This window comes from Salmo salar, chromosome 16 (assembly GCF_965601325.2).
Source record: "Salmo salar chromosome 16, fSalSal1, whole genome shotgun sequence".
NCBI lineage: Eukaryota > Metazoa > Chordata > Actinopteri > Salmoniformes > Salmonidae > Salmo > Salmo salar.
In genome coordinates this window covers 30,221,967-30,232,674 of record NC_138306.1, presented here as the reverse complement: position 1 = coordinate 30,232,674, position 10,708 = coordinate 30,221,967, and the positions used below count along the sequence as shown (strand labels likewise).

General features: G+C 44.7%; 1 protein-coding gene across 4 annotated transcripts in view; it reads right to left on the bottom strand.

Moving 5' to 3' along the window:
* Window positions 1–1,532: 1,532 nt before the first annotated feature.
* chd2 (chromodomain helicase DNA binding protein 2) overlaps window positions 1,533–10,708 on the bottom strand; it is a 31,691-nt gene continuing 22,515 nt past the window's right edge. For 3 of the 4 annotated variants that reach the window (XM_082962667.1, XM_014149129.3, XM_082962668.1), the window contains 19 exons: window positions 10,520–10,591; window positions 9,625–9,774; window positions 9,246–9,394; window positions 9,037–9,133; window positions 8,802–8,894; window positions 8,501–8,674; window positions 7,732–7,901; window positions 7,461–7,642; window positions 6,997–7,135; window positions 6,662–6,812; window positions 6,437–6,553; window positions 6,176–6,298; window positions 5,852–5,992; window positions 5,469–5,582; window positions 5,050–5,228; window positions 4,404–4,503; window positions 4,075–4,279; window positions 3,684–3,945; window positions 1,533–3,543 (listed from right to left, as the gene is read on the bottom strand). In XM_082962667.1, the coding sequence (XP_082818793.1) occupies window positions 3,252–3,543; window positions 3,684–3,945; window positions 4,075–4,279; window positions 4,404–4,503; window positions 5,050–5,228; window positions 5,469–5,582; window positions 5,852–5,992; window positions 6,176–6,298; window positions 6,437–6,553; window positions 6,662–6,812; window positions 6,997–7,135; window positions 7,461–7,642; window positions 7,732–7,901; window positions 8,501–8,674; window positions 8,802–8,894; window positions 9,037–9,133; window positions 9,246–9,394; window positions 9,625–9,774; window positions 10,520–10,591 (2,910 nt within the window). In that variant the 3' untranslated portion in view covers window positions 1,533–3,251. The remainder of the gene's footprint in view (window positions 3,544–3,683; window positions 3,946–4,074; window positions 4,280–4,403; window positions 4,504–5,049; window positions 5,229–5,468; window positions 5,583–5,851; window positions 5,993–6,175; window positions 6,299–6,436; window positions 6,554–6,661; window positions 6,813–6,996; window positions 7,136–7,460; window positions 7,643–7,731; window positions 7,902–8,500; window positions 8,675–8,801; window positions 8,895–9,036; window positions 9,134–9,245; window positions 9,395–9,624; window positions 9,775–10,519; window positions 10,592–10,708) is intronic. The other variant, XM_082962669.1, reaches the window with a different exon arrangement.

The following is a 10,708-nucleotide window of genomic DNA, read 5'->3' as shown; positions in this document are numbered from 1 at the left end:
AGACCCCTTCACTTTTCCCACTTTTGTTACAGCCTTATTCTAAAATGTATTAAATAAAATATTTCCTCAATCTACACACAATACCCTATAATGTCAAAGCGAACAGGTTTAGACATTTGCAAATGTATTAACAGAAACCTTATCTAAATAAGTATTCAGACCTTTGCTATGAAACTTGAAATTGAGCTCAGGTGCATCCTGTTTCCACCTGTGGTAAATTCAATTGATTGGACATGATTTGGAAAGGCACAACTGTCTATATATATATATATTTCATAGTTGACAGTCCATATCAGAGCAAAAACCAAGCCATGAGGTTGAAGGAATTGTCCGTAGAGCTCCGAGACAGGATTGTGTCGAGGCACAGATCTGGGAAGGGTAACAAAACGTTTCTACAGCATTGAAGATTCAAGAACACTGGCCTCCATCATTCTTCAATGGAAGTTTGAAACCACCAAGACTCTTCCTAGAGCCTGCCGGCCGGACAAACTAAGCAATCGGGGGAGAAGGGCCTTGGTCAGGGAGGTGACCAACAACCTGATGATCACTCTCCCATCTGTGGAGATGGGAGACCCTTCCAGAATGACAACCATCTCAGCAGAAGTCCACCAGTCAGGCCTTTATGGTAGAGTGGCCAGACAGAAGCCACTCCTCAGTAAAAGGCAGGACAGCCTGCTTGGCACCAAAATGACTCTGACCATGAGAAAGTAGATTCTGGTCTGATGAAACCAAGATTGAACTAGTTAGCCTGAATGCCAAGCATCAGGTCTGGAGGAAACCAGGCACCACCTGGCCAATACCATCCCTATGGTAAAGCATGGTGGTGGTAGTATCATGCTGTGGGGATGTTTTTCAGCTGTAGGGACTGGGAGACTAGTCAGGATCAAGGGAAAGATGAACAGAGAAAAGTACAGAGATCCTTGATGAAAACCTGCTCCGGAGCGATCAGGACCTAAAACTTGGGCAAAGGTTCACCTTCCAACAGGACAACGACCCTAAGTACACAGCCAAGACGATGCAGGAGTGGCTTCAGGACAAGTCTCAATGTACTTGAGTGGCCCAGCCAGAGCCCAGACTTGAACTCGATCAAACATCTCTGGAGAGATGCTCCCCATCCAACCTGACAGAGCTTGATAGGATCTGCAGAGAAGAATGGGGAAAAATTCCCCAAATACAGGTGTGCCAAGCTTGTAGCGTCAGACTCGAGGTTGCTAAAGGTGCTTCAACAAAATACTGAGTGAAGGGTCTGAATACTTAGCAAATGTGTAACATTTTTACATAAAATTTCTAAAAACCCGTTTTTGCTTTGTTATTATGGGGTATTGTGTGTCGATTGACGGAAAAAACGATTTCATCCATTTTAGAATAAGGCTGTAACCTAACAAAATGTGAAGGGGTCTGAATGCACTGTAAATGTGGGAAGGGTCAAGATTCCCAATGACATTAATAGCATTCACAAAGCAATTAACTATCATAATCAGACTGATTGTTGGTCTTATATTTTACTAGATGAATAAACAAGTGACGATGCGTTTCATAATGTAGGAAAGTTTAATACATATGTCTATTAACATTTTTACAGTACATTTCATGTGAAGAGTGGCTTTCACAAATATAAATTATTTCGGCTTGTTTTCAAGAGGAGAGGTCCAGTAGCATGGAGAAAAGGAAGGAAGGCGGTGTTGGTTGGCTATTTCTTGTAACAGATCTACCCACAGAGGACATAATACACAGATTCACCTGTGTAATGCTGTTTATCCTTTTCCCAATAACTTGTGGGAAGTTACAGAAGAACATGACAAACTAAACAATTTGTTCCCACCTCCAGTCTTCACTTAACAAGCATCCATTGAGAACAGTCTCAAACATGACTGTTTAATACTGCATCATTGCTGTAGCAGAGTACACGAATGTACATGAACCCATATACAGTATGAAAATATACACAAAAATAAGGCACAAATGGAGAAGCACACCAAAACACCAGAAATCATAAGAACCAGAGCAGGGCCAGTCTCTGGTTTGGCACTGAACCAGATTGACCAATAACAGCTCGTCATCAACCACATCCGTAAACACTCAAATGTCCCTTTGAAAATTTACCAGAAGTTAGTTACATTGCTGTCGCTGGGAATCAAACAATCTTTTAACTTTAGAGAAAGAGAAAATGATTTCCAGTCTTCTCAAACATCGTTCAATACTTTTATGGGTGGAATAAAGCGGTAGAGTGCAGTATTTCTAGTGCAATGTAAGATGCAAAAGTACCATTCATACATAAGACACAGAAATAAGGTTGAAATAGCTTCATTCTTTGCACATCTACAAATAAATGTTATTAGGGATAGCTTAAACATAGTCATAGTGTTCTTCTGAACCTTTGCACAAGGAATTACCTTACACTGCTTAGAAAGTTGTCCTTTCATTAGGTCCTCAACTTATCAGCGAGTAAGTGGTTTTTATCAACTTAAAGAAACTTGCAATGATGAATGTCTTTACAGAAGAATGATTATCAACAGTAATGAGAAATGCTCATTAAAACCTTTTAAATAGTCATTCTGAGGACTAGGTACTGGCAAACTGACTAATTTACTATTCTCCACTTCAATTTAGACAAAGATGCACTCCCATTTGGATTTTGGGAAGAAGGTGCATCTCTTTATGAAATGATAGTTGCACAACCATCTCAACATTAAGATTCATAAACATTTGAAGGTGAGGGTGACATGATAAATATTACATTTTTACAGAAACATTTCCTATGGACATCATAATGGCATAAAGCTAAACACAAAAAAGAAAATCAAAGTCATGGTTCCTTTGGGAATAATCCCATACCTCTAACAGTCAAAAAGGCCAAATACTGTAGGCACTTTTATGTTCCAAGATCAGTCAACGTCAACCTTTTAGGCATTGTAAGCTTTCCCCAGATAATAGTCCATGGGACTAGTGATCCACAGGCATTTTACAGACTCATCACTAACACTGACTGATCACCTGTCATTTCATCTAAAAAAACATCTGTAATAGATTTCAACATGGGCACAGACAGTTCACTACCACAGTCACACCTGGAGGAGGGGTTTGGAGTTTGGTGTTTGCTGGTAAACAGAGTATTTGCGACTGAGGGTGTGTCAGGCCAAGCAAACCAGTGAGTCTAGCCAGCCCAGACATGTCCTTCAGCAGCATGTGGAGTTCACACTGTGTTCATCACCTGAACAAAATACACTCACATTGTCCTTCAGCGGCAGTCCTCATGTCTTCCTGTTGTTCCAGTTGAAATCAGCCCCAGCTGCTTTCTGCTCTGCAGTCCGCTCTGCGTTTGGCGAGCGCGAGTCCTGGGGGGACTTCTGCGCCTGTGGGGAGCGTGGGTCCAGCAAGGGGGGGGGTTTGTTGTCTGGATAGGGCCGGGTGAAGTGTTCTGGCCCTGCTGGCCCCCTATGCTCTGGCATCCTCACCCTGAAGTCCTGGGGATGGCCTCCACTCCCCCTGAAGTCTTGGGGAGGACGGAAGTCATCGCCGCGTCTCCGCTTTGAGTCTGGATGTCTGGAGTGAGAGGGATGATGTCTTTCAGAGCTTACTACTACAGAGCTACAAGCTTTCACAACACATATGGTTTTAGCATTACATTCCAATACTGACAAATACAAATCTCTACATTGTGTTTGAAAAGGCCTAATTCTCACCTGTCGTAATAGGCATGACGGTCCCGGTGTTCTCGGTCGCTGTCATACTGGTCATACGGCCTCTTCCGAGGGGAGCTGCTGCTGCCGCCACTACGGTAACTACTAGAGCTGCTGCGGTAGGAGTCTTCACGCGGACGACGGTCGCCATAGTGATGGTCCTTATACCGATGGCCGTCATATGGATGATGTCGCTCGCTTTGCCAGGGCTGGTTGCTATTTCCAGGGTAGTTGTATTTACGATCTCTCTGCCAATCTCCTCGATCTTTTATAATGAGATAACATAGTGGCCGATGAGGTGTCGTGCACATATAAAAAAAATTGATAGAAATCCACACAATTGCTACCAAGTGGTAGAATTGTGCATACTTCATACAAAATGAACAACTCTTACCATCATTTCCAAAGTGTCGCTTGTTGGACTGGTTGTAGCCTTCTCTGTGAGGACCATGGGGGGACGTTGGAGAGGGGTGGGGCATGCCTGGATGAGACTTGGACAATGGCTGGGTGCCGGTGGAGTCTCGACTGGAACCAGACGCCTCTGCTCGGAAAGACTTCTTCCTGCCTGACGGGTCATCCCCCTTTTTTCTATGCTCCTTCTGAAAATTAGCAAAGGGCAATGTAAGGGTTAAGCATAGGACCAAGCAAAAATAAAGTTTGTCTGATTTTACTTGTTACAGAAACCTGTGAGTTTTCATTCTAGGAGAAAAGAGACCAGCTCACCTCCTCCTCCCGAGACCGCTTCTTCTGAGCCATCTTGTACAGCTTGTGAAGCTTCCTCGCTCCAAATTCTGTGAACTTAGACACAAAAATCCAGAGGTTCCTGCCAAACAAAGAGACATCTTGGTAAGTCATGTTAAGTCACAGACAAGAGAGTTGCCCTTAATATGGAGAACTATTTTAATGAAACTCAATGGCATCAGAATTAAAAACATAGATTGACCTAAATGACCAAGGAGTTGGTTTCATAATCAAACCTTCAGTGCGCATACACCGAGTGTAAAAAACATTAGGAACACCTGCTCTTTCTATGACGGACTGACTCGGTGAATCCAGGTGAAAGCTATGATCCCTTATTGAGGTCACCTGTTAAATCCACTTCAAATCAGTGTAGATGAAAGGGAGGAGAAAGGTAAAAAAAAACGCTCAACTGCTTCCCATGTGTATCAAGAATGGTCCACCACCCAAACGACATCAAGCCAACTTGACAACTGTGGGAAGCATTTAAGTCAACATGGGCAAGCATCCCTGTGGAACGCTTTCAACACCTTGTAGAGTCCATACAAAAAAGGATGAAACTCAATATTAGGAAGATGTTCCTAATGTTTTGTACACTCAGTTTATAACTTATGGTTGGCTGCGGGCTTACCGACGCCATGTTTTGACATGCTCTGGGTCGCTGTAGGCTTTAAGGCACTCAGTGATGCGGTCTCCTATCTTCAGCAGGCAGGTGCGTGTGTGTTGGAGCTGCTCCTGAACAGACAGGCCCTCGTCAGGCTTATCCAGCTGTTTTAGGGCCTTCTTCACCGGCCTCATGCGCTCCTTACACTGGACAGACACACACAGACACAGTTGACTCCGCTAAGTACAAGAGAGCTCCAAGCCAAAGATGATCCATGCTTCAATTATCCTCAGCTGTAACAGAACATCCATTATGTTTGACATATTAAATGGCTTATTAACACCTACATTAGTCTTCAATGTAGTTAATATGTTTCCTTATCCTGTCCATGCCGGTGGGTAACTAGCATGGCCATGCTCTAGTCGTGACAGGATGCAATAACTCACTATGCTGAAGTTCTCCTGGTCCAGCTCATCGTCCTCCTCTCCGATGGGAACAGGGTCACTCCCAGCAGTAATGTGGACTGGCCCCTGGGGCTTCTTCCCTTTAGCTCCTTTAGCCTGAGACACAGACAAACAAACAGACACACCACCAAGCAGGTTAACACAGATCTCCATACAATCACCTGCACAGTGACACTATTCCCCCCGGTGATCCAGGAGCAATCTTATAACCTAATCTGTACACCCCATCTTCCTCCTACATCCACCACCACCAACACAGACAAAGCTAAATGTTCCCCCATTTGTTAAGAAACAGGAAAGGTTAGTGGGTGTGAAATTGTATATTACCGCAGCACAATGCATAAAGTTTGCCACTGCCAAAGTACCTTTTCTTTTTTTGGTTTCGGACGTTTTTTGTCTTTGTCCGCGTCCTTCTCTTTTTTAGGAGTTCCGTGTTTTTCTTTGTTCTCTTTGTTATCCTTTTTCTTCTGCCTCTTCTTTGTGGGAGTTTTTTCAGTCCCGTCATCCTGGTTAAATAAAGAACACAGAACGGTAAATAAGTAAACTAGTTCTGGTGGACTACCAACAAAGACTGCATCACATTTCCCTTGTGTTCTCTATCCCAGTATTCTGTAACCAACAGGAAACTCCCTTGTGAGAAGGCTGGTGGTTGATAGGCAGGTAGAGCTGGGTGTTTCGAGATGACTTACCCTCACCTCCCCTTCCTCTGAGGGGTTGTCTGAAATGCGGGGGGAGGAGATGTCATTGCCCTGTTCATCTTTAGGAGCCTTGTTCTCTTTCTTCACCCGAGGCTTCCTCTTCTTCACTTTGGCCTGGGGGGGGAGAGATATGATGAGCCAAGGGGGAAACAAAGCTAAATGTTCTACTGTGCAGAAACCAATACCAGACAGACTGCACATGTATTATTTAAGAGAGGTCCTGTTAAACAGAGCAGCCATGTCTTTTCTAACCTCCTCCTTAGTAACATCTTTACAGTCCGCTTCTTTCTTCAGCATCTTCAGAAGGTAGTCTGATCTGGCCTGCAACTGCTTCCCTTGAGGTTTCTTCTCTGGGTCATCGGGGAGAATCTGTGCATATAGAATACAATTTGTTACCAGGAGCCAATCTAACACACAGTTTCATTGAGTTCCACAGCTTTCTGAGAACATTTTTTATTCTGACATTCTGATGGTTACCTTGTCTGCGAGTTTGAGATCCGGGTCGGTCTTCATCAGATCCCAGTTGCCGTAGCCATGCTCATAGACCCCCAGCAACAGTTGAGTGTCATCCTGCAGATCCCAGTCCACGTCAAAGTGAGGCACCTTCACTCTGCAGGTCAGTTGAAACCTGTGGCGGGAAGAGGAGAGGTGGTCAAACCCTCTGCTACTGCAGCCCATCATGACGATGCCCTGGTGTCTGCATCAGTTTTACCGCTTTTACCCACATCTGTTACAGTAATATTTATTTTCTGTGCATTTTCATCTGATAAAATGTTTCACAGGCCTCGGATATATCTGCAATGGTAACTTACTGGTTTCTCTCAGCAGGATTGGCTGGCACAGCTTTGTGCAGTGGCTCAAACTCCTCCTCGTGCTGAATGATGGACTTGGCATTGACCTGCACTCCTGAGATCTTGATGTTAATACCTCTGCGCTTCCCAGGACCTTTGGCTAAAGGAACCGGGTATACATGAGTCAAAACATTAGAACACACATTCTAAGCCCTAATTCCTAAAAATCTGAATCAGACAGGCCGTCAGACAGGCAGACAGGCCGTCAGACAGGCAGGCAGGCAGGCCGTCAGACAGGCCGTCAGACAGGCAGGCAGGCCGTCAGACAGGCCGTCAGACAGGCAGGCAGGCCGTCAGGCAGGCAGGCAGGCCGGCCGTCAGGCAGGCAGGCAGGCCGTCAGACAGGCAGGCAGGCCGTCAGACAGGCAGGCAGGCCGGCCGGCAGACAGGCAGGCAGGCCGTCGGCAGCAGTCAGACACACTCACCTTCACTGGGGTTCTCTCTGAGGTGCTCTTCATGCTCTTGGACAGCCGTCACACAGCTGCTATGGATCAGCTCTCCCAGTCTCTTCAGGTCTGCCTGGGATTTGTCCACCAGCTCTGAGTCCCGGGCAATGCCCTCCAGCCTTTCAAGCGGAGCTCCAAATTTCTTATAAGCCTTGATGAACCTGGTGAAGGAAAGAGTAAAACATGAACTAAGTGTTTAATGAAACACTGAGAAACCATTCAGTCTAAATGGCCAAAGAGACCTACAAACCTGCGGATCTCTGCATCAGTAAAACCCTCCACGTTGTTCTTGCGGGCTCTGGGCCTGCCTCTCCTCTTTGGCTTCTTGTCATCGCCGCTGTCGTCCGTCTCGCTCTCAGAGCCAGAGGAGCGGTGCTTCAGCTTGGAGCCAATGTCACTGTCACTGTCGTTGGCCTGGGCCTGTAATTGATAGACACAATACAACCTTCAGACAACAAGCAAAACCTATTTCCTACTGATTGTAATTGCCCAATGCCTTTTTGAGTTATGAATACCGAAATGTTTAAGGATGTTTGTTTTCTCTACTATAATATGAAATAAAATCAAGAGAAAATCTAATCAATAATTATAATTGAGTCACACTAATGAATAATTTTGAGGTGACTCTTCCATGCATTTCATGAATTTAGATAACCTTCAACAGCATAGGATATTATCTGTGTGATATAAATACCCACTGCTGCATCACAAGGGACAACGCTGCTATAAGCCCTAATGATTCATTAAGGAAGCTTCTCATGCAGTAGATTCACATACACACGTAGTGGAATCACCAGGGATTCACCTACACCGTGAGGCAGTAAACACCTCATTACCACCCCATCAGACCCCCAACCCCCGACAGAGAGCAGGAGAGGATGAAAGTAAACAGTTCAGCAGCACACACACTCCCTGGGGGAGCCCCTTCACACACAGCTACCTGAGCTGCACCATGGAGCAGTCACATCTCTGTCATGCTCCAGAGATCTAACGTGAGATGTGTGTTCTCTCCTGTATACCCTCTTATTGGAGCTCCTGCTTCTAGGCAGCATGTAGATGTCCTCCATCTCCTTCTGCTTCTGCTCCTCCTCTAGCCTTCGCCGTTGGTCCTCCGGGATGATGTCGTCCCAGTCAGGCACCGTCCGCTCCACCATCTCTGGAGCACTCTCCTCCATGTTGGAGAAGTTGGCCACCTGGAGGGAGACACACATGTACTGTCTGAGACTGGGAATACTATTCTATCTTTAGTTAGAATAGTAGCTAAAGGTATTCCGAGAAGTATTGTGAAAAGCAGACAGAGTTAGATCAACTTCCAGGCACCTTGAACTGAGAGAGAAGCGCATCTGTGGCACTTGATCCCTGGTCGCTTTCTCTGGTTTCAGCCAATCGCAAGATCTCATCAATATCCATCTCCTGCAAGGGCGAAGAGAGAAAGGTACAACGTAAATTACAAGAAACACAGACATTCTGCAAATTTGGAAGTTTGAAAATCGATCACTCATACAACTTAACTTTCAACAGAGCACATAATCAATAGAAATGTGTGTCTGTGTACCGTAGGTTCAGTCTCCTCTCCTTCTGCCTCTTTGAACAGATCTTCAGCTCCAAACTTCAGAATGGCAGTCAGCTCATCTTTATTGAATGGGTTGGAGCTGTGAAAAGATGTTGATGTTAAGTTAATTAAGAACCTGAGGGACCTCATGTTTTCAGTCAAACCAAAATATCACTCAAAGACTAGTAGACCGCATGGTGAAGTTTCCTCACTTTGAATTTCCGGAGTTGTTATCCAACACAGTTCGACCAGTGGTGTCCATTCTCTGAATTACAAGATGGTCCAAAACCATCTTCTTCTTGGCTCTCTCAATAATGTCCTCCTCCACAGATCCCTTTGTGACCAAGCGATATATATTCACCTGTTCAGAAATACAAGAAAGGAGACATTTAAATGTCTCACAAAGTTGGAAGACAAACATTTTCCATGATGGCTCTGCCAAAGAAAACGTTTGCCAAACTGATTACTAACTTTCTACTGTTCCTCACAGGTTTTATTCATTAGGATCAAGTCACCAGAATCAGACCAACAATCTTGTGCGTAGCTAAACCTTCCCTCAATACTTAGGACAGTGGGTCTAGTTGTAGATACCTGCTTCTTCTGGCCAATCCTGTGAGCCCTGGCCTGAGCCTGCAGGTCGTTCTGAGGGTTCCAGTCAGAGTCAAAGATGACCACAGTATCTGCAGAGGCAAGGTTGATACCCAAACCTCCAGCTCTTGTGGACAGCAGGAAACAGAAGTCCTGGACAGAGAAGGGGAGATTATTATTCTCAAAACAATTCACATAGTGCACCACTCCAAACCTGCTGAACATCACAGGTGAAGGGACGAAATGCCTGAAGTAGAGAACATGTCAAGTGTGATAACCGTTCTTGTGGCTTTTATGGTGTGGGTTCACACTTTATTTGGATATTCCCATATAGATGATCCACAAATGGTCATATATCAACAAACTACCTATTGCTAAGGTTACAGTAAGGGTTAGGTTTAGAACAAGTGTTAGGATAAGGGTTAAGATTTGAGCTAGGGTTAGTAGATAGTTAGTTGAAATGTTGTTGACAGTTATTGAACATCTACAAACCATCTACTTGGGACGATCCAAATAAAGTGTTACCTGATGTGGTAAAACACACCAGGTAACAGTCACAGCCATTTTGTTTTTACTTGGTTGAGCTACGCTATCACAGGTCAGTAAATGTGTCTTGCTAAGTTGACCTCAAAAGAATGATAACTTCTGAGGAAAATAAATCTTAACACTAGATGAAACAATGTACTGGCTGTCATGTTAATGTATGGTATCACTATGGTTATCTTCACGGTAGATACGTCGCCTGACGCACAAACATCAACATTCGCTGAGTAAGTGAAACGCATACCAACTGAGTTCCGACGCATATTCAGGGCTGACATAGACACTTCAAATATCAACGCCTCGAATGTCCAGACCTGCAATCTGCAATAGCTAAAACATAGTATAGACGACATACCTCAGAGCCTTCAGCATTAAAGTGGTCAAGTGCTTGTTTTCGTATTTCTCCCTTTATGGAGCCATCCAGGCGCTGAGAAGAGAGGGAAGGAGAGAGTTCAGGCCTTGGAACCTTGCCTGAACTCCAACCCCTAAGATCCCACTTGGGAATGCTCAGCTATACATGGCATTATATGATCCATCAGGCAAG